General features: G+C 40.7%; 1 protein-coding gene across 1 annotated transcript in view; it reads left to right on the top strand.

Annotated features, from left to right (window-relative positions):
• The window catches only part of LOC140329080 (multiple coagulation factor deficiency protein 2 homolog), a 32,163-nt gene extending 12,016 nt beyond the window's left edge, over positions 1 to 20,147 (top strand). The window contains exons 3-4 of the mRNA XM_072409164.1: positions 14,429 to 14,553; positions 19,777 to 20,147. Of these exons, the coding sequence (XP_072265265.1) occupies positions 14,429 to 14,553; positions 19,777 to 19,922 (271 nt within the window). The 3' untranslated portion in view covers positions 19,923 to 20,147. The remainder of the gene's footprint in view (positions 1 to 14,428; positions 14,554 to 19,776) is intronic.
• The last annotated feature ends 4,248 nt before the right edge of the window (positions 20,148 to 24,395 follow it).

Raw genomic sequence — 24,395 nt, 5'->3', positions numbered from 1 at the left:
CACAGGACTGCAGCCAGCACAGGAGGATGGGCCGCGGCCCACTCGGACAATGCCCCGTCCTCCCAATGGCCAGTCTGGCCCTGTTGCCAGGTGAGCTGCAAAGCAGACACAGGCACACTCGCCTCCCGCCGCGCCGCATATCTTAATTGCGGACCTTCCCGCGTGCCAGCTGCAAGGCCTTCGCGTGCCACAGCTGGCACGCGTGCCATAGGTTCGCCATCGCTGCCCTATGGATTGACTTTTCCTCTTCGCCTTATTTTTCAGCATCAAAGGAAATCTTTTTCTTTTTCCAACTTTTCAGATGGAGAAAAATTGTTGTTTTATTATGGCTTAATACACAAAGAAGCTTACTCTGCTTCACCACAGGAGGGCTCCCAAGCTCCATTGTACCCTCTTTGGAACAAAGTCACCAAGGCTAACGAGCACAAGTGCCCTACTTGAATAATGCACCTGTGATTCCAGGACTGGTTGCTGTCCGGTCTTTTTTGTGCATCCCCTAGTGGACTGTTCTTCTACCTACCTATGAGTTCTCTGGGATTTCCGTCATCCTGAAGTGGTTTCCTGGTTTGTTTTCTTCTGGCTGTGAAGGTTACCTTCTACCTCTCTCTATAAGCATCCTAATTTGGTTGTTTAGAACATTCAGATTAATTTATTACCTTTAATTGATAGTGAGGGATATTTAATATGTGCTTTGTGTTAACCTGTAATAATTTTAACCGTGCCTCAGTGTTGTTGTTTTTTTTTGGATTGTTTTTGTGATAAGCTTTGTGATGTATTAGGTCCCATACTAGTTTATTGTTATATTGTTATCTAATTGCTGCTGTTGCTGTATTGTTTTTATTTATGTTTGCCTTGGGATGGGAGGAGGTATCCTTGCCCTCCTAAATGGAACTCTAAGTTGGAGGTTTGGTTTTCAGGGTTCTTTTTGAACTTCCCATGAGTCATTTCACCCCTGTTGTAGCTGGGCTCCTCCTCCTTGGCCCTGGCGTTTCCCCCATTTTTGGGGTTCGATGTGACCTGAGAGGACTGACCCGAGTTGTGAAGGTTTATTTCCTATTCCTTACTGTTTATTTTTTGATTGTTCTGTTCTCACCCTGCCTGTCCCCTGCTATCCTTAGTCCACATCAGGTGTCCATCACACCAGTCCCTTCCACTACAGAAAACCAGCGTTACTCTCCCCCCCCCCCTCCCAATAATCCATGAGTAGAGTTCTAGCAGGCCCCCCTTCTAACCTTAAAATAGTTTTCCATAATGTGCAGGGATTCCCCTATCAAATGAAGGAAAGCTTATTAGTATTACTGCTCTCTTTAGGCTGACATAGTAGCTTTACAAGAAATGCACTTTACTAGGAGGAGTTCAGCTCCCTCCTACCTCCACAAGCATTACACACGGTTTTATATGTCTAGTGAGAGGAAAAAACATTACGAGGTGGCACTTTGCCTAGGTAAACATCTGAACTTCTATGAAGTGGAGGTCAGGAGAGACCCCGAAGGGCTTCCTTACTAGTGACTTACTAGTAATCCTTACATTGGTCTACTAGCATTTCTTCAGGACCTTTTTAAGTTGGTCCTTCCTAAGGTCCAAGGTACTTTGATTCTCTTGAGAGATACCAATGTAGGTTTGGACCAGACACTAGATAAGTCAGATCTTTCCCGATACAAACACCTACCAAAGTGGAGGAATAGGTTGGCCTATATTGGTCATATTACATCAATATGACCTAGTTGATATTTGAAGGGAACTTAATCTCTCAGCAAGAGATTTCACACATTTCTCTACGGGTTTCCAACTCTATTCCAGAATCTACCACATTTTCATGCCAGCTTACCCAATTCTTCTAGTCCAAAGTGCCTGCATCCTTTCCTCCACTTGGTCTGATCACGACTCGTTATTGTTATTGTGCTTTCCTCGCTAGGAGGTAGACCATTTGGATTTCATTGGAGAATTAATAACTATATGCCCCAAAATAAACTGATGGGCATTTAAATAGAATCTGCTATTGACAATTTCTTTTTGCTTAATGATCCTTCTGATATCTTTCAACAACAACTTGGATACATTTAAAGCTACCATCAGAGGAGAATTGATTATACTTGTCTCTAGGCTTAAAAAGTCCCACACAAAACTAATTGAGGCCAAAATGAAAGCTTATAAAGATCTCTTGGGACTGACATAAGCAGTCACCACACCTTGACTTACGCCCCCAGATTAAATCTTTACGGCAGAGAATAACCTTTGCCTAACTACTGGAGCTGAGAAATTCCTTCTGTGGTTAGGCCACAGGTTTTTTATTTGGTATCATAAATCAGGCCAGCTCTTTAACGTTAACAAGCCTGACCCTCACCCTAAATCTTATGCCCTGCCTAAAATAAAAACACGTTCAGGGATGCCCACGCAAAACCTAAAATAATTCTGGAAGTATTTTGTACCTTCTATCGGACCCTATTTGATTTAAACCCTCCTCCCCCAGCAGCTGCTGCTGACAAGTTTACACGCTCTTTCTCTATCTTAACCTCCCTAGGCTTAAGGTAGCCCATAAGTAAAAACTAGAGGAACCCTTTCTATAGCTGAAACTCTTCTGATAAAACACCTCAAGACTAATAGCACCCCAAGATGGCCAAGATGGCTTTTCTAATGTGTTTTATTTTGTTCAGAAAAAAAGTTAGGCCCCCAACCTGGTGGGCTACTTCAAATGCGATAAGGGAGGGGGAGTGTTTACGCAGGGAAGCCAATTTATCCCATATTACTGTGATCCCTGAACCAGATAAGGCTCCCTCTTCTGTCTCTAATTACCGCCCCATTTCCCTCATTAATTGTGATCTCAGGATCCCCAGCAAAATTCTTAACATTCGCTTGAACTCCTTCCTCAGTGGCTATATCCATTCGGATCAAGTGGGTTTCATTCCAGCCCTGCGCTCTTGCCCTGATGTTAAGGGTATACTCTGCGAAGGAGTGGAACATAAATGTGCACTCTTCACAGATGACGTCCTAATGTATATTACGTCCCCGTTAATATCCATTTTCAACCTATTCAAAATCCCTAAACAATTTGCGGTAATATTGGGTGTAAAAGTTAATCACTCCAAGTCAATGAACATAAATCTAGACCAATCCGTTGCTAATACACTCTTTTGACTTCCCGACAACTATTTACTGCAAACTATGTTCTTCTATTCAAACAGATCTTTTTCGGATCTTTCGGGTCTACCTCCCCTCCGTCCTGGTTAGGTGAAGTGGCAACAGTCAAAATGAATGAATTACCCAGAGTGTTGAACTTATTCAGAACACTTCCCATTCCACTCCCGCGTAGGTCTATAAGGGTATGTTACATTGGTATTTGGTCCCAACTAAGTTGGATAAATGCTTCCCTAGTTTCTCTCCCCCTTGTTTCAGAGGTTGTGGTGGAATAGGTGATATGGAACACATATGGTGGAATTCTGGAAGGTGGTGTTTCACCTCCTCTCTTACAATATTCAGACCCCTCTTCCTTTTAGCCTGGAATGTGCCCAGCTGAGCAAAATTGATATTACATTGTCCAAATACACCAAAGAATTCTGTAACTATATGCTTCTGGCAGGAAGAATTACTCTGACCAGAGCATGGAAGGCTCCTTCCATATCGATGACTCCTCTATCAGGTAGGCTCAACTGGATTATGGTGAATGACAAACTTACCTGCATGGTCAAGGACACCCCTCTTGTGTTTGAGCTTACCTGGGATCCTTGGATCGCTCACAATTCTTCTTCCCTGATTTCCACTTAAAGTGGACACCTTACCTCCCCCCTCCTACTCCCTGCCTTTCCCTGTTGATAACCCCACCCCTTGAATACATCATTTGCTTTGCTTGTCAATGCCTTGTTACAGAGTCTAATTTCTTTGCTTATTTTATGTTCTTGTATAGTTGCTTTAATTTTTATACTCACATCTAATGTTTTGTTCCCTACTTTGACAAGAAGTTTTAATACATACAAAATTCCATCGAATCAGCCTTCGCTAATTTCTCCTCTAACACGACATGCATTGTAGAATTAGAACAGTGCATCAGCAGCATGGAGGATCAAGCTTTGGATTCCCAGGACAAGCTTAATGCACAAGCTCTGCTCATCTCATCAATGGAGGAGAAATTGGAGGATTTGAAAAACCAAAAAAAGGGACTCTAATCTATCAGGTATTGTAATCAGCAAGATTTGATCTACCTTCCCACACTCTTAGGCTGGCCTTAAACCTCCCTCTGCTTACAGCATGAGCATTGGAAAAAACAATACTCTCTTGCCCGAGAACATCAACTACATTAGTGTAAGTCCGAAACCTGAAAAAGACCACTTAGATGTATCCAATACATAACTATGTCACTAATTAATTGCAGCCTAAAGCTTATGACTAAGGTCCTATCAGTTTACTTCCTTTTTGGGTGGGGGTGTGGCTACGCAATGGCAGTGAGCAGATATCACCTTTGTGAGCCCAGTGTCCCCAGAAGCTATTCTACAGTCTTGGGTAATCCCACAGCCTTATCCCCTGCTACGCAACATGCCAAGGACCAAGAACACTCCTGACAGATTGAGAATGGGTTGAACTTCAACCTTGCTGAAGCAATAAGGCATCTTCCCTTTCAGCTTCTCTGCAGCATTCTATGACCCCCCCCCCCCCTAGTGACCTGGCGGCAAGCAACTTGAGAGACATTCTTAGCTTGCTACCCAATAAACTAACATAAAAGCCCTGACATCTGGTATAGATGGGGCATTGCAAAGGGAGATTGAAGAGGTTGGGAACCATATTAGTGCCACAAATACCAGGAGGTCATCTTTGGAATCCTCTGCAGCATTACTTGACACTAGGCTTACAGCTTTGGAATCTTCATATGATACAATGCCTACATTTGTTTTTGCATACTGAGGATAATGACAATCGTAAGACACCACAAAATTAGTCTACATGGGCTTCCGGAATCTACCTCAGAGAGAGACCTTAAGGTCACAGTAACAGCCATCTTTAACATTTTGCGGGACAGATACCCTACTGCAGGGATTGAAATAGACTGCACATACACCGGGTGCGTAAGTGTAGGCCTCGACCTGATGGTGAGACGCCACTGAAAGAGGTCATATGCAAGGTGCATTTTTATATGCAACAGACTTGGTGGCATGGCCCCTTGGATTTTGATGGTGCCTCTGTACTCATGTAAACAGGAACAACTTCCATGCGCTGCCCCTTGAGACCGCTGCTGGATCTTCTTTGCTCTCTAGGGGTGATTTACAAATGGTTTCATCCATATTATTTTCCAATAAGTAAAAGAAATACTACCTATGCCCTCCACGCTCATTCTCATCTTTTAGCCTTATTTGGATTTTTGGAGTCTGATCCTATTGAAATACCGAATTGTATCTTTTAAGTAGCATTTGCTGAGCTGCAACCTTCCAGACCACAAAGACTTAAGTCCCGCTGGCGTCCCAGGTCTTCAGCTGCTTTCCAGATGCGAGTGAAACATCCTCCCAACAACAGTGAGAACTAATCTTCGATTATACTTACCCACACTTACTCAGCCTAACATGAGATTGAAGCGTTTCAAGTTCATGTTCTGCTTTTTGAATACCTTGGATGCTTTGGAAATTATGCGACATCCATAAACAGCTTCAGAACAACAATGCTCAATCTTGGCTCCGTTTATGAAGCTTAAGTGAAGCCTCTGTTGCCCATGATCCATGAGATTGGCTTATGTGTTGGCTCCTGGGACAGCGCAGTCACAAAATTGTCTATATCACGAAAGTGTTTTTCTGGTTCTCCATGCCTTAACATTTTAATATGCATCTTACACAATGTATATAATTTTATTTCCAGATGCCTCCCCCAGCCCGGAATGATAGCATCTGACTGCTGATGCATTAATATGCCAGCTGCCTCGTAGTCACACAAATTTCTCTCTTACCAGTCAAGACCCTTTCTTCTTTCTTTCTTTTATAAGCCCCTTGAAACCCTGTTACTAGGGGGTGATCTTGCACACACTCTCAGTTTTAGGCTGAAGCAACCCCATTTATGCACTTCAATAGATGTATATATTTAGCCACCTGATTGCTGATTGTCAATGACAATGACTATTCAGTTACTGCCCTAACACATGACAAGGTTTCCCAAGGTAACAGGGGGTTATTCTGTTTTCCTTCTACATACAGTTTCTCACTACATACACAGTTTCTCAGAGCATAGGTGTTCTAGATGGTAAATCCTGACTCCCACCTTTTGTTTCAGCTTTAATTCAGGGTGTTGAACAAAAAGATTGCATAAAATGTGAGGAACTAAAGACTTTTTTTAACACAATAACTTCATTTCAGGGGCTCAAAAGTAATTGGACAAATTAAAAAGCTGAAAATAAAATGTTCATTTCTAATACTTGGTTGAAAACCCTTTGCTGGTAATGACAGCCTGTATTCTTGAACTCATGGATATCACCAGATGTTGGGTTTCCTCCTTTTTAATGCTCTGCCAGGCCTTCACGGCAGCGGCTTGCAGTTGCTGTTTGTGGGTCTTTCTGTCCGAAATTTAGTCTTCAACAAGTGAAATGCATGCTCAATTGGGTTCAGATCAGGTGACTGACTTGGCCATTCAAGGATATTCCACTTCTTTGCTGTAATAAACTCCTGGGTTGCTTTGGCTGTATGTTTTGGGTCATTGTCCATCTGAATTATGAAACGGCTCCCAATCAATTTGACTGCATTTAGCTGGATTTGAGCAGACAGTATGTCTCTGAACACCTCAGAATTCATTTGGCTGCTTCTATCCTCTGTTTATCTTTGATAAACACTAGTGTCCCAGTGCCACTGGCAGCCATGCACACCCAAGCCATCACACTGCCTCCGCCATGTTTTACAGATGATGCGGTATGTTTTGGATCATGAGCTGTTCCACGCCCTCTCTATACTTTTTTCTTGCCATATTTCTGGTAATGGTTGTTTTTGGTTTCATCTGTCCAAAGAACTGTGTTTTTAGAACTGTGCTGGCTTTTTTAGATGTTTTTGAGCAATGTCCAATTTAGCCTTTCTATTCTTGAGGCTTATTAGTGAGAATTAGAATTGAAATTCTAGGGTTGTGATAGGGGTCTCCAAAGCTTCAGCTTCTGCTTGGGAAAGTTGTGACATTCCTGAAATAAAAAGGAAATTTTTAATCTTAGTGGATTCCTTGTTACTCGTTTTGAGGATTAATATTACATAGGGCCTGGTAATATTCTTGGAAGCTGGTTGCAATATCCCTGACCAAATGAAGTTTGTGATCCTCTTTATTAACAATTTATGGAATGAAAGAGTGCACCCTTTGGGCTTTCAGGCAGTTAGCTAAAAGTCTACTACTTTTATTGCCATATTCGTAGAATGTCTACACTTATCCAGAGTAGCTTTAGCTTTACCGAAACAGCTTAGCCAGCTTCTCTAACCACTAACTCCGTTCCCACTTCCACATCCAGGGTCCTTGTGTGGACTCCCTTTAAATCATGGATTTTTGAGATCATGTCCAATATTTCTTGTCTAGCAGCTTTCCTAAGCTTTCTTTCTTTCACTAGTGCCATGCTTTATTAAAATGCCACGAATCACTGCCTTGTGAGCTTCCCAAACCATCATGGAGCTCACATTCAGAGTCTTGTTGGTGGAGAAATATGTGGATAATTCTCTGGAGAGATCTGCCAAGATCACTTTTGTCTTTCAAGAGGGATTCATTTAGTTTCCAATTCCACACTTGTGGAATTGGAAACTAAGAAACATGTTGAGTCGCTATTTGTAGAAATACCGGTGCATAATTTTGAAAACGAAGTGCTTCCAATGGAGCTGTCCCTCACTTAGATTAAATCAGGGTGGTGGGTCCAAATATGATTGATTCGTGGATAGCTCTGATAAGGTCTGGAGAAGAATGTAATGTCCCTGTCTGTAGGATGAAGTATCCTCCATACATCCACCATCTGATGGGTTAGAAAACTTCTTTTGATATGCCCGACCCACTATTCCTCTGTCATATGGGCGAGAAACATCTACACCAGGATCTGGGCAAATTTAAGGTCCCCTCCAAAAATGACTAACCTTTGATGGAACTCCTCCAGCCTCATTAGCATCCTGAAAAGAAAGCAAACCTGGGCTGTGTTGGGGGCATATGCAGTGGCCACAGTGACCAACTAATTATCAAGGAGACCCTTAAACAATATTTGCCCTACATCATCACAAAACCTTTCTATAAGAGACCATGATACTGTATTGGATAATAATATACATACTCCTTTTCAGTGGGAATTTTTAGAGCAACTATGATAGACCGTAGGGAATCTGCGAATTCTCCAGAATTTGGGGATCTTATCTTTCCTGAAGTGAGTTTCTTGTAGAAACACCACCTGTGTTCTAAACCTTTAGAGCTCAGATAACAGGGATGTAAGCTTCTCAGGAATATTAAGACCTTTCATATTTAGCGTAGTAATCCTAAACGTAGCCATATCAGTACAGGACTTCAAATAATACCTGGATCTCTAAGTTGCTAAACAGGTATCTGTGTATTTAATGAGACACAAGAGTGGGGGAGGGGGAGGGTGACTGTAGGTAAGATGCAAAGGAAGTGTAGGGCACTCAACAGACTCAACCCAGATGTGGGAAAATGGCTGTAAAAGCCAACATTAGATTGAAAATTGCAAATATATTTGGAGAAGGTCTGGGATGTACACTGAAAAAAGAAGATTTACAAAAACCCCTCACTAACTAAGTGAGGAACCTAGATTGTAAACTACGAAGGCACAGAACCATAAAGGGAGCTCCCATTTTCGAGCCTAGCTACATATAGCATATTAAGTAACACAAGTGGAATATAGCAAATATCTGGTTTAACAATAACCAAAGGCAACCTGAGGTAACAATGCTTCTACCTCCATGATAGACAGCCATAGCAGTTCATGAAGAGGTAGGAATGCAGAGCAACCAGACTCCACTGACCATATTCATGAAGCTGGGTCAGCAGAATCTAGTTTAATTTTTTTCCGGTTTCTACATTTTGGTTGCACAACGAGAGCATCCAAGATACATGGCCCCTTCGGCCAGTAGGGTATGGATACCTAAGGTAAGGCAACAAGGTTAAGTGGGAGGGGAATCCCCAGCAGTAGCAAATACCATGTGCACGTACCACATCCAATAAGGGGCATAGGGCTCTACATAAAGCCAATGTGTGGTAAGATAATGTTGGAGGAGCATGATGTGTGAGCCATTAAAAGAAATTTCTTCCTGTGTGCGGGTTGCTTTTAAAATTTCTTTCTTAACAGGATAGGTCAGCTTGCAGGTGATATCCTTTGCCCTTTCTGAGTCTTGGGGTCTGAAACCTGGAACACGGTGCACTCTTTTCAGTTTAATGGGTGCATCAAAGGGGTCTCGAGTATGCTTTTGAAAAGTGAAGTAATTGTTTCTGGTAGATCAAAAGACACTATTGATTCAGGAAGGCCACGTATGCGAAAATTATTTTGCCTAGTAATTGCTCCTGGTAGATTAGAAGACACTATCGATTCAGGAGGGCCACGTATGCGAATAATATTTCTGTTGGTCAGAGGACTTAGCACATCTATCACCTCTTCCACAGCCAGTACCCTGGACCCCAGGTCCTTTTTTTAGATTAGCAATCTCCTTCCTTACTGAATCCTCTATGTGGTTCATGCAAGCCTCTAAAGCTGCCTTGGTGAGGCCTGGTGCACTGGGGACATTCTCACTTAGGGTTTCCAGAGATAGTGTAGGTGAGGATGGAGGGCTGGAGGAAGCCAGGGATCTTTTATCTAGCCTCTAAAGCTTTCCTGAGTGAGTAGGGAAGAGAGCTGTAGGAGTACTCACATCCTGGAGGCCTTCCGCTCTGTCTCTCGTGTGGGCACCATCTTGAATTTCTGTAAGAAGGCAGCCTGATTGGAACAGGAGAAAAAACTCTCCATTGCCCACGAGTGTCAGTGATCCCGTGTGTTGAGTAGCTCTGGCATGTCTGTGACCCATATTCGGTAGGGCGACAACCAGAGGATGCAGTGAATTGTGCAGTTGCTCCGTGAGAGACATCTCACACGGTCCGGGACTCCGGGACTACACTTTTTTTTTTGCTGGTGCTTAAAACATTATTCAGAATAGACTTCTTTCTGGTTTCACATCATTGTATTTCTACTGTAACCTCCTCTAAAATTACATTTTCAGACCACGTTCCACTTTCTCTGGCAACTCCAGCGCCAACCCTCACATGTGGGACATGGACATTGAATCAGATTTTTATTGATAACCCAGAAACTGCTACAGCAGTGGAATCGGAACAACGGACCTATCCTGGCAGACAGACGCTTTCTGCTCCTTCTACAGTGCCCTATTTTAAAATCCCCTATAGAGGGAACCTCATTAATGAACATGAGGGATGATATTCTAAAATATTTATACTCTTCTGGTCTACCCTCTATACCTCTAGAAATTTGTGAAGCCTTAGATGCCTATTTTGGAGGCTGAACTTCAAACAGCCAATGCTAACGTGGCGATGGGAAAAGCTTACTATAAATGTTTCTAACGTTTGGCCTATGACCTATATGCATCTGTGGGATAGAGACTTGTGTTTGGCCTGGGAGATGAATGACTGGCCAAGACCTCAAATAATACAAATCTGGTTAATGCCAACTAATAAACCTATTTTACTTTGGTACCTGGTTTCAGAGAGGATTGCCAAACTTGACCCTTCTTTCTGGGATGCAGTCGGAGAGTATTGATTTCTGGTGGACCTGTCACAGGGTGAAGACATTTTGAACCTGAATTTTTAACCTTATCTTTTTTTTCACTATGATGAACACTATTCTAGGACACTATAAAGTGCTCTGCCTATCCCTAAATTCTTCCCAGGGTTGATTCAGTACATATTAGCAGCTAAAATCTCATTTTATTGTACCTTGTTATTAGTATTGTTATTAATAATAAACAGGATTTATATACCGTGTTTCCCCAAAAATAAGACACTGTCATATTTATTTTTCCTCAAGAAGACACATTATGGCTTATTTTCAGGGGATGTCCTATTTTTATTAAGTATGGTACAACAATCTACATTTATTCTACATCCCCTGGTGTTTGTGTGGGGTGAGAGAGACCCAACGACTGTTGCTGGGGGAGAGAGACCCACAGTGCTGAGTAAAACGGCAGCCAAAGCTTTACGTCTTCCCCCTGAGAACACACAATACCTAAAACAGAGCGTCCTGCTCCTCACTTCACTTAGGAGACTTTTACTTTCACTTTCTATCCTCCCTCTATGCCTTAGCTTGCAGCAGGCACAGAACGACACGCCTATCACTATGTCTTATTTTCGGGGTATGGCTTATATTGCGCAAATGCTTAAAAATCCTGCTACGGCTTATTTTATGGGCATGTCTTATTTTAGGGGAAACACGGTAGTGCTAATATATTATGCATCGGTGTACATTAACCCCCCTAGCATTCTAATTCTGTCAGTTTTTTTATGCAAAAAGAGATCCTATTTTTTTTTTGCATAGAAATTTTTGTTTATATTGTGGGTCTGTAATTCTTAGGATTAACTCCCGGGTATAACAATTATATTTATTTATTATAATCATAATTATAAAAAATAATGAAATAAAAGACTACAACAATGTAATTTATCAAAAAAATATATAAATTAATTATATAAATATTTTAGCAAAACTTTCTCACTGAAATTTTCCAAACAAGGGTGCAATATTATTGATAAATAATAAAATATAGGTTAAATGCAGATTTTAGAAAAAAAAATTAAAATTTTTAGTAGACATCCCGGGTGTGGTAGATTTTGAAGCAGGTTGCTGCACAAAGTCCAACATCACAGTCAGGACAGTAGAACCTGGTTTCTTTGCGTTTCTTCCTTCCTCTGTCATCGGACTTTGAGCAGCAAACCATGCCCATCCTTGTAGGTGCCACCTTTTTCTGGGTTGGTGGGATGTATTCAGTGAAGTGACGACCGGTCAGGCGTTCTGGGTTGACAAGGGTGGAAGCACGACGTCCAGGTCTATTCATAGCCACTGATGGTGTTTGTTGGTTCCTAACTTTGGATTAGGAAACTTGCAAAATGAAGTCTGAATGATTCACAGGCCTCTGACTATTTTTTTTGTACACAATGTAGGCATTCCATAGGCACTGCTCAACTAGATGCCTGAAAATCTTTTTGTAGTACTTCCTTTACTTTTTCCTCATCGCTGGGTAGAATGTCTTGGCTTGGTCAGCTCTGTCGACACCTCCCATGGTGTTCTTGTAGTCAATCACCACCTGTGGCTTCATCACTTCTTTCCCATGTTTTGTGTGTACCAGAACAGTGGAGGCATCATGGATAGTACTCATCCGGCACACGTCTTTCTTGTCACGCCATCTCAGGGCCATCATCTTTCCTTTCTGCCAGGCAACAATTTCTCCTGTCTTCAGCTTCCCTTTTGCAAACAGTGATGGGAGTTTGCACCGGTTAGCCCTAATGGTTCCATAGACATCTGTTCTGTGTTGCAGAAGGAACTCATAAAGCTCAGAAGAGGTGTAGAAATTGTCAGTTGTGACACAATAGCCTGGATCTAAAAATGACTCAATGAGGGATAGCACTGAAGATGTTGCCAATCCATAATGGCTTTTTTTCTGGGGTTGAACTGTGTCCCTTTTCCAGTGTACAGTACCATATTCCAGATGTAGCCAGATGGGGATTCGCACAGCATATAGGTCTTCACGCCAAATCGTGCTCTCTTTGACGCAATGTACTGCACCCAGCTGAGCCTCCCCTTGTAAGCCATTAGACTTTCGTCAATGCTGACATCTCTTTCTGGCACATAGGTTTGCTGGAAATTTTGTAGAATCATCTGAAACACTTCCCAAATTTGCTTGACTTTTGGTGGGTAGTCCTGCATGGTCCTGCATGGTGCATCGCATCTAACTGCGGATGCGAGCAGCGGGGTGGCGGGGACCCGGGTGGCATTTAAAAGCAGATTACTCGGTAATCTGCTTTTAAATTTCCCACCTGGCCACGCCCCCAACCGAGAGGCGCCCTGGCATCACAGCGGGATTGTCTGATCGCCGCTGGAGTGCGGGGCTGAGGTAAGGGGATGCCCAAAGTTACCTGAGTGTGACTCGGGGTTACCGCTTTTTGCATGTTTTTGGTCACACTCGGGATTACCTCTAGGGGGTTAAATAGAGATTGCAAATCACAGACGATTACAGACAGTGACACAGGAGGAGGAGAGGACCCTTCCCAGAAGAGCTTACAATCTAGGAGGTGGGGGAAGGAACACACAATTGGAGGGTAGAAATGTAGTGGTGGGAAGTAGTGATGCTTTCAAAAGACAGAAGTTGGGTGGGCAAGTTTAAAAAAATGTTTTTTTCAAAAAATTTGAGTGCTCTTTTGAATGAGCAGAAAGTAGGAGCAAGCCAAATAGGAAGAGGAAGACCATTACAGAGAGTTGGGGCAGATCTAGAAAAGTCTTGGAGCCGTGCGTGTGATGAGGTTATGAGTGGAGAAGTCAAGTCAGTAGGAAGTCATTGGAAGAGCGAAGAGAGTGGCTGGGGGAGTATTTTTTTTTACCAGGTCAGAAAGGTAACTGGGACAAGAACTGTGGAGGGATTTGAAGGCAAAACACAGGAGCTTGAATTTGATTCTAAGGTGAAATGAAAGCCAATGAGGAGAACTACAAAAAGATGGAGCAGAAGAAGAGCGGTGGGAAGGATGGATGAGTCTGGCTGCAGCATTCATGATAGATTGTAGACGAGAGAGTTGGGTTAGTGGAATACCAGAGAGGAGGATGTTACAGTGATCCAGACGGGAGATAAAAGTGTGTACAAGGAGTTTGGTGGTCTCTGGGGATAGGTAGGGGCGGATTTTGGAGATGTTGCGTAGGTGAAAAACACAGGATCTGGAAATGTTCTAATTATGGGGGGGGGAGAGTGACACCAAGACAACATGCCTGAGGGGAGGGACGAATAACAGTGTTGTTAACAGGAATATGTCAGAGGGAGCTTTGGAATCTGAGAGGGAAGATAATAGATTTCTGAAACTCAACCTGGATAAAAAAAGAACTTGTCAGACATCCATGATGAGACAGCTGACATATTCCTATCTTGTAACTCCTCCAGAGTCCAATCCAGTAATGTGACAGGCACAGTTTGGAAAGGACAGACAAGGAAGCTACCCCTCTCCACCATGTCACAGTTATTGGTGGTAGTGTCTTCTAATGAAAAGAAGGTTTTGTTATGAGAAACGAGTTTGAGTCATGGTGACTGAGCTCATGTTTTGGTGTTATTAGGTTTGTTGATGTATGCTGGAGATATTTCTTGATGCTAGTTATTGTTGATGCCTTGTTGTATGTTTTTAGGCACATAGTGGCCATGGTCTTTTGTATTTAAAATACAGTTAAAATGTATATGCCTAATGTTTTTAACTTTATTTTCAATAGGATTCATGACTTTGATCACAATAAACTTCTAGATGGTCTGGAGATTATGGCGGCGTTACATGACTCCCTTGATGAACACATTGGCAATGTATTTACTAAGGATGAAAAAATAAAACATTATATAGGTATGTTCTGTTACTTGTTTGTTTTAAAAGAATATTTTTTTAAACTCCCACTAAATTTAATACTAAATTTAGAATATGAAAAAAATAAATTTATGACATTACATGTCACCTGTTAATACCTACTTTGACAATGCTCGTTATTTTATGCATGACTAATGAAAATGGTGTCACACTCGGAGGGACTGAGCCTGTAGGGGCGCTGTGGTTTGCACAATAGTGGTGTGAGCCCTGAGAAGGGCCATGGTGCAGAATCTAAGCAGCAACTAGGTCTTCTCCAGAGCCTCTAGTGGTGAGGATGTTGCGCTACTTGGCTGCTGCCAGGTTGCAGTCCTTGGGCAAAGGAACCAAATCACTAGGCAGGAGAAGAAGTCAAAGAAGGCTGGGGTCCAGGCAGGCAGCGAGAGGTCAGGAAAAAAAACAGGTCAAAAACAAAAAAAACAGGAAATAGACACAGGGGGACACAAGAGACACAGGAAGCGACAGAAGGCAGGAACACTGGAACAGCACAAGGGAACAGACAGGAAAATAACAGACTGGGCAACGAGGGGTTAACACAGGAGCTGGACTTGGAGAGCACTCGATTAACAGGAAGGTGTAGAGGAAATGTTCTAGCAAGAAAAAGGCAAGTGTGACAAATGGTAAATCAATACAGAACATCCAATATGGAAGCTGGCATTGCAGAGATCAAATATGGCAAAGAAAACTGTGTAACTTTCTTCCCTGCACTTCTCTCACATAGCACAAACTTCTTTTATGGCTTTTGAAAAATAAGTGCAGAACCCACACATTTTATATGTTGCAATTATGTATATTAAGTCATGAAAAGCACAGCATTAAACATATAACCTTGTAAGTCAGTCATTATTGAGAAGCAATACCAAACACAATTTTGGGAATATGGTACCAGAGTAGTACCTGTGGCAATATGGTACTGCTTTTGCTATAATATTTATTGGATTTTTACTTTAAAACAAAGTACATATTTACAATGAACATATACAGTTAGGTCCATAAATATTTGGACAGAGACAACTTTTTTCTAATTTTGGTTCTGTACATTACCACAATTAATTTTAAATGAAACAACTCAGATGCAGTTGAACTGCAGACTTTCAGCTTTAATTCAGTGCGTTGAACAAAAAAATGTCATAAAAATGTGAGGAACTAAAACCTTTTTTTACACAATCACTTAATTCCAGGGGCTTAAAAGTAATTGGACAAATTGGAAAGCTGAAAATAAAATGTTCATTTCTAATATATGGTTGGAAACCCTTTGCTGGCAATGACAGCCTGTAGTCTTGAACTCATGGACATCACCATTGCTGGGTTTCCTCCTTTTTAATGCTCTGCCAGGTCTTTACTGCAGCGGCTTGCAGTTGCTGTTTGTTTGTGGGCCGTTCTGTCCGAAGTTTAGTCTTCAACAAATGAAATGCATGCTCAGGTGGATTCAGATCAGGTGACTGACTAGGTCATTCAAGAATATTCCACTTCTTTGCTTTAATAAACTCCTGGGTTGCTTTGGCTGTATGTTTTGGGTCATTGTCCATCTGTATTACGAAATGCCTCCCAATCAATTTGACTCAGAATTAATTCGGCTGCTTCCGTCCTGTGTCACATCATTGATAAACACTAGTGTCCCAGTGCCACTTGCAGCCATGCACGCCCAAGCCATGTTTTACAGATGATTTGGTATGATTTGGACCATGAGCTGTTCCACGCCTTCCCCATACTATTTTTTGCTATCATTCTGGTAAAGGTTGATCTTGGTTTCATCTGTCCAAAGAATGTTTTTCCAGAACTTTTTTTTAGCAAAGTCCAATCTAGCCTTTCTATTCTTGAGGCTTGTGAGTGGCTTGCTACTTGCAGTGCAACCTCTGTATTTACTTTCATGCAGTCTTCTCTTTATTGTAGACTTGGATATTGATATGCTTACCTCCTGGAGAGTGTTGTTCACTTGGTTGGCTGTTGTGAAGGGGTTTCTCTTCACCATGGTCGTAGACGTCCACGTCTTTTGGCATTGCTGAGTTCACCATTGCTTTGTTTCTTTCTCATGATGTACCAAACTGTAGATTTTGCCACTCCTAATATTGTAACAATTTCTCGGATGTTTTTTTTCTGTTTTTGCAGCTTAAGGATGGCTTGTTTCACCTGCATGGAGAGCTCCTTTGACTGCATGTTGTCTGTTCACAGCAAAATCTTCCACAAAAAAAAAAAAAAAGAATCTTTTTTTTCTTTTTACTGACTATTAGACCACCTCTTTCAACATTTGTTTGCTGAAGTGGTGGAAGAAATGAAAGGGCTTAGAATTTACAATCTGGCCTTAGGATCTGAGATACTGAAAAAGAGTAGCGAGATACAGAGGACAGAGTGGTAAATGTGAATTCTCTCTATTGATGTCCCCCCCCCCCCCCTCCTCCCTGATAACCTATACAACACCACTAGTTTCAGCTAAAGAGCTTACTATGCTGACAATTCTCAAGCTACTTGTCCTTAATTAGGACATATTTATTGTTACAATCAATATCAGTAGATAAGTCACTAGGATTTCCATCACAATTTTGCTACAGGACTCCATGTTCCGTAACTTTATCTTTGGTAGTCTGCCATGTGTAGGCAATATCAGACAACTTTAGCTCACCTGAATTTAGTTTCAGTCTTGCAGCAAATACCACTACAATGATGAATCTGTTTCTGGCCCTACTTCTGCATGCATTTTGATATTACTCACATCACCAAATATATTGGTGTGCCATTATAAGTCGTTAGAGTTGCTCAAGAAGAAAAAAAAAACAATAAACAGTTGACAATATTTAGTGCCAGGTCATTTATAATATAAAACCTTCCTTCTTTCTCTATATAGCTTTTCTCTGGAAGACAATAGTAAAATCTAATCTGTAGATGACTGAAGTTTTTCTAATTAATATTTAAATTAAGAAAAAAAAAAAAAATCCTTTTCAAAACCCAACCCAAACAGCGAAGCAGAATTTAGCTCAAAGAGATTTAAAACTAGGTTGGAGACAGGGAAGATCAAAGCAAAATTGTCAGTTTATAAAGAGTGCTTGTTGTCACTGTACTTTTCTCTGGATTACAGTTAAAGTCAGCTCAGGAGATCATTCATTAAATGATAACATTTCACCTGAGAGAAAAAACAACATATAATTCCAAGATCAAACCTAAATGTATATTTAGCAATATATGCTGGGGAACTAGAAAAACAGACTGCTTGTACCAGCCAAAAACAAATCTAAATAAGCATTATGGTGTTGAACCTGTTCAAGCACTTGTGATGGATTTTGGTCACCATGTTTCAATATATGTTGGCACTATCTAAATCCTGTTTAATAATAACAATAATGTTTCCATATGTGTTAATTAACAACGGACAACAGCCCTTTTAATATTTTTATTAATAATAAACAGGATTTATATAGCGCCAACATATTACGCAGCGCTGTACATTAAATAGGGGTTGCAAATTACAAACAAATACAGACAGTGACACTGGAGGAGAGGACCCTGCCCCGTAGAGCTTACAATCTAATAGGTGGGGTAATTAACACACAATAGGAGGAGAGATATGTAGTGGTGGGAAACTGACGGTTTCAAAAGACAGATGAAGATGGATAGGCAAGTTTGAAAAAATGGATTTTGAGTGCTCTTTTAAAAGAGCAGAAAGTAGGAGCCGAAAAGGACGGGGAAGACCGTTCCAGAGAATTGGGGCAGCTCTAGAAAAGTCTTGTAGCTGTGCGTGTGATGAGGTTATGAATGAGGAAGTCAGTAGTAGGTCATCAGAAGAGCAGAGAGAGCGGCTGGGGGAGTATTTTTTTTTTTACCAGGTCAGAAATGTAAGTGGGACAAGAACAGTGGAGGGATTTGAAGGCAAAGCAAAGGAGCTTGAATTTGACTGTCAGGTGAAATGGAAGCCAGTGTAGAGAGGTGCAAAGAGATGCAGCAGAAGAGGAGCGGTGGGAAGGATGGACTAGTCTGGCTGCAGCATTCATAATAGATTGTAGAGTAGAGAGTCGGGTTAGTGGAATACCAGTGAGAAGGATGGTACAGTAGTCCAGCCGAGAGATAAGAGCGTGTACAAGGAGTTTGGGGGTCTCTGGGGACAGGTAGGGGCAGATTTTGGAGATGTTGCGTTGGTGAAAGTTACAGTTTACCACCTTACCAGCTGCCGCCTAAAAGGAAAATATACCTCAGGTGGAATAAGCCATTGTTGTTCGACCAACAATGTATCAGATCAAAAATAACTTCAAAGATTAGTAGGATATTCCATCTATATAATTTATGGGGATTCTTCAGGATCTAGACTCCCAAATAGCGAATCTTGTTGCATCACCATATGAAAGAATTCAATTTGCTTTTTTATTATAATCTGTAAATTGCTTTTAAGATGTACACTTTCATTGGAAGTTGTATTTGTAACCAGAGGTTGGTAGGGGTTCCTCGAGCAATGAAAATTTTGTGACTCTCAGGTCTGTTTAACAGATACCAAGGGGTGGCAGAAAAAAAAAGTAAAATAACACTGCTTTAGAAGCTAAGATCCTATACAAAAGGGGCTATTCTAGCTGATCAAATGCTTTCTTCCTATCTAATCTCAGTAACATTGACTTCTGGGAGTGCAGATCAGCAGATTTCACTGTGGCAGCGATAGCAGTGTGGATTCCAATTGAGGAGTGCCAGTTCTTAACCTAAATAATGCTTAGTTAGTATGGAGAGCAGGAAAGTTTGCAGACTGTTTGACACGTGTGACTGTATGACTTTTTATTTTGGAATAGTTTTACTATAGATAAAAGGTATATATTGTATTCTACAGTTTGTCCAATTTTTGATGACACCAAAAGTGCTGTTGTTTACAAGCACTGTTCAGTAGCTCCGTTATTGACAACAGCTTCTGCCATGGCATCTGTATTACTCCTGGCAAGTTGCCATTTCCTTTAAACAGCAGGGGATACTGCTGGTAGGATTGGAGGGGAAGGAAAGAACAAGCCACATATGTCCTGTTTTTTAATAAAATTTTTAGAGGCATATGTTGCCTACATCAGGTATGAGACTATTTAATTTTACTGCAAAGTGGTCCCTAGCGTTAAAAAAAAAAAAAAAAAAAAAAAGATGCCCCAGTTTGTTGAACGTGGTCATATATACACAGGTAACTTTTCAAGCTACAAACTGTGCCTAAAAAACCATCTTTTAAAATGTTTTGTTTCTGCTTATATTTAGATATGACAGATGAGGTTCTAAAAGTAGATGATCTGGATCTAGATGGATTTTTATCTTTTGCGGAGTACATGCATTCCCAAAAACGCACAGCAAGTCCAACTACAATTTTGGATAAAACAGCAAAAGAAAAAGGGTCCAAGAGCTGAAAAGGAGAATAAATTGGACATTTTACCCTGCTTACCATGTTTCTATCCCGATGTGCTTTGCAAGCAGCTTATTTTGCCTTTAATAAGGAATAATGCTCAATTCCTCAAAACTGTTTCTATACATCAATATATGTTCTTTCTTAACCATCTAATTAATTAAAATGTATACAAAAAGTTGTACTACTAAATAAAAACTATAATAAAGCCTAATTGTTGTCACACAAAGAGCTAATTAGTCTAATTTGTTACACAGTAGTTTCAAGAAATGCAATGTTTACATCTGTTTAGTGTTGTTAAGCTAATAAATCAAATGATTTTTACTTACTTGCTGTGTAGTCACTAAGCAATAGGCAAGTAAAATCAAGGGGTACAAAATGTAATAAAATCACTTTAAAAAAATATAGGTGAGAATCTATGTACCATTTATATTCTCAAGTTTAAGTCGATCCGAGTATAAGTCAAGGTTCCTATTTTTACCTTGGAAAACAAGAAAAATTGATTGACTCGAGTACAAGACGAGGGTGGGAAATGCTGCAGCAACCTTTTAACCTAATGCAGATAGTGACCTGGCCTAGCGCTTCAAAACCCAGAGATCTAACCTCTGGGCCACCATGCACACTGCAACCCATGGCCTTTGCAAACATAGCCTAACTTTTCTGCATGGCATTGAGTAAATCACTTGCTGATATTAGTCTGTATTAGGCTGTCTGTTACATTGCGCACACAGTGCCCCTCCCCTTGGATGATTGTCTTGATAATGCTTCATCATTTCTTTATTATGCTTTTCACACACACTAAATTTTGACACACTAAATTACAGAAGACCCCCTCCTATAGGACTATATGGTACTCTCAGACATCATCCTCCAGTGTACCTGCTGGGATGATTGCAGTCCACACTGCCCTCTCTGAACACACTAAAGACGCGCTGAAACTTCAGACCACACCCTTCTCTGTTCCAGCCCTCCTACAGGGCGGTACAGGGTGCGGGCGGTATTGATCCACCCTGCAGCCGTGTCACGCTGTGTCGGGTCTCGGGCTGAAATCACGCTGTTGCGGGTCCCAGGCTGAAGTCACGCAAAATGAGTCCTGGCAAGGCAAGGTAAGATAATTTACCGGCAATCCTCCTTAGGATGGGCAAAAGAAGGGCTGCCCCCCTCCCCTTCCAACATGGCTTCCCAACAAGGTAATTCAGCTCTGTCACAGCACTGGGTCACCATGCCAGGGAGCCTGACTGGGTGACTTTTTGGTGCTGAAAAAGTCAACTTATACTCGGTTATATATGGTAAACACTTTAATGCTGTCTTTACACCCACTAGTGGGCTGATTTCACAAAGTTTAGCATTATTATTATAATTATTGTTAAACAGGATTTATAAAGTGCCAACATATTACGCAGCGCTGTACAATAAATAGGGATTGCAAATGACAGACTAATACAGACAGTGACACAGGAGGGAGGACCCTGCCCCAAAGAGCTTACAATCTAGTAGGTGAGGGAATTTCACACACAATAGGGCGGGAAAGCATAGCATTTTATCTAAATTAGCATACACAGAAGTTTAATTATTAACATTTTAAACAGAAAAAAATATAGGGCTTGCTCCTTGTCATGTACAAAGCTTAGGATAAGGTCACTACCCTTTGTCCTAATTCAGATAAAAAGATGATACTACAGTAGACAAAAAGGAAGATCTAGGATAAAATTCAACTTTATCAAACCTTGTGCAGAACCAAAATTAGGGACTTAAAAAAAATAAAAAAATACCAGGAACACGAACACTTGCCAAGGTGATGGCCACTAGAAAGAAATATCTTCAACATGTTTTTGGAAGGGTTCTTTTGTAAATTGGAAAGTGCAAAAATAGGTTCTGCGGTGTCACCAAAGATTGCATCAACGAAACAGTATTAGACACTCCTTAAATAAGTGTGCGCCGGACAATGAGGGGGCCAAAGGTCTTTATTTTTTCCAAATGTAGCCAAAATAGAGACTTTGTCCTTCACAGAGCTCAAGTCAAGACCATGATTCACTTCAAGCTGCAAGAGGCAACCAAATAAGAAGATACTGCAACAGACTTACAACAGTTTATTCCTTCCAGGGACAGTGGTAAATCTTGTGCAAATTATGCCTTAGACATTATTTGCATCACCCTAGTAGAAAAGCTTGTGTCTTTTGGAACCTAGCATTTATTAGCCATGTCAGCAATGGTAAAGCCAGAAGGAAAAACGGCCCTAATATAAAAGGGTGTCTGGTTAAAGGTGCAGATGCTGGCAACCAGACAAATATGCCTGTGCACCAAGGATTGAGTGACCCTTCAGGGGTACAAAATTACTGAAAAGCACTCAACCAATACTCTGTATTATTTTAAAATAATAACATTTAATAATAAATAATATTTTAAAATAATACATTTTTAAATTAAAACTGAGGTGCTTGATTTGCTAACAATATCTTCGATAATGCCCCTATGAAAGGGTAATGAAGGCGAGACCACTTGAGACAGTAAAGACCTTGGTGCAGCCATTTCTTAAAGAAAGGAATTCCCTTAAAAAAAAAAAAAGTCAACAAAAAGTAAGGAAAGACATTACCCTCCCTAGCCATCCCTTCCGTCCAAATTTCCATGAAGTTTATTTTTCATTGTAGGCTGTAATTCTTAGTCATATCTCACTGATATTAAATAAATTTATTATTAAACTTTAAATAACAAAACACAAAAATATGTTAAAAAATATTTAAACATGTAATGTAACTGTATAGTAGCATATATATAATATATATATATATATTGTATGAATATTTCTTTGTATTGGACTCAATACAGCAAATAAATATTTTGAAATTCCTGCCGATCCTCCAGCCCACACCAACGCCTGTACAGACGTCACCAGGAAACCCCGTAGATCTCGTCTCTGCATTTCGCGGCTGGAGATCGGAGTGTTTTTTTTTTTTTTTTTAGTTAAAAGGGACCAGGAGTGTGACTCGGGATTACAGCTTTTTGCATGTAAAATCCACCCCGATACCCCATACCGCTAAGGGGGATAAACAGCAGGCTTTGTAAGTACCAAAACTGACTAACACCATGTTGGGCTCCCAGGGTGAATGCTTTTAGCCAACAGATTGGTCACTACAGATATTTCATACTGCAATTTTGAAGGCCAAATGCGCCAGGCAAAAATAGTAGGGGTGAAATGAAGTTTTTTTTTTTATCAACAGAGTAGTACCATGAACCCCTGAGGGGGCAGCAAGGACCCCCTTCCTAAAGCCAGTCCTGGGACGTGAAGGAAGCAAGGTCAGAAAGATATTGGTTATGTATTTTTGTTTATATAACATTTATCCATGTCACCAAACCACAGCCCCAAAAAACTCAAAAGAAAAAAAGCACAATACTGCATGAGCCTAAAACCTCCAACAAACCTACTAAGAGTGCTAGTTTGTTCTTTTTCAAGTAGCTTGAAATTTAGGCTTGTAGATTTAAACATTTCCATTTGCCAGTTTCCTACCGATTGTTCCTTATGGCTCCTTGAGAGATGGTTATAGACAAAAAAAAAGTAGAAATAATTCTAAAAATATCTTAGTTTAACAAAGTCCACCAAGATTTCGAATTATATTAGGAGATGCTTTATTATGAAAAATTATTTAATGTTCCACTAGGGACTAGCTCAGATTGAATTGTGGTTGGATTTTAAAAACAGGATAGAGGTACAGATAGTTCAGAGGTACAAACGTATTTGTCAGTAAATATATTTCTAACGGGGCTACTGACATGAAATTTAAGTGAAATTTACACAACATTTTTTGTTGGTAACAACCTAACTAATCCATGCATACAAAGAAATCAAAACATATACGTCCATAGACAATTCTGGGTACCTGGAGTCGGAGTCGATTAAAATGTGCCGACTCCAACTGCTGATAAATTTAAATTATAATAAAAAAAATACAGCAAGTTCAAATGACCTATTTCACAAATAGTCATAATTAAGTACTTCTCTGATGTAAAAAAAAAGCCCAGTGCACAGCTGTATTTTTACTAGTGTGAAGTTCAGCTGAGCTATTATACAACCTGACATTCACATTATTGTAATCTGGATTATGTACATTACAAAAAGTGTTTTAATTTTATTTCAGATATAATGTGTTTAACAAGTTATTTGAGTGTAAACAAGTGTAACGATATAGGTGTACGTGAGTGCTATGGTCTGATGTGAGTTCAGGTGTCCTGTCTGCACTCTCCATATATGCTCCCATCCAGGGCCGAACTTTAACATCATTTTGCACACCGCTTAATACTAGGAAGTTAGTTAAGTGGCCCCCCTGGCCCTGGAGCCTCCCACTGCCCTGTCTTTAGCAGAAGATCAGGAAACAAAGATAAAGGCAGCAGCATCTGCTCAACTTCCTCTGTCTGCTAAAAGAGCTTAGAAGAACTAGGAGCAACAGCTTTTTGGATACAACTATAAGTGTTCATGTTTATT

This window comes from Pyxicephalus adspersus, chromosome 4, assembly GCF_032062135.1.
Source record: "Pyxicephalus adspersus chromosome 4, UCB_Pads_2.0, whole genome shotgun sequence".
Taxonomy (NCBI): Eukaryota; Metazoa; Chordata; class Amphibia; order Anura; family Pyxicephalidae; genus Pyxicephalus; species Pyxicephalus adspersus.
This window is presented reverse-complemented; position numbering and strand designations above follow the sequence as displayed.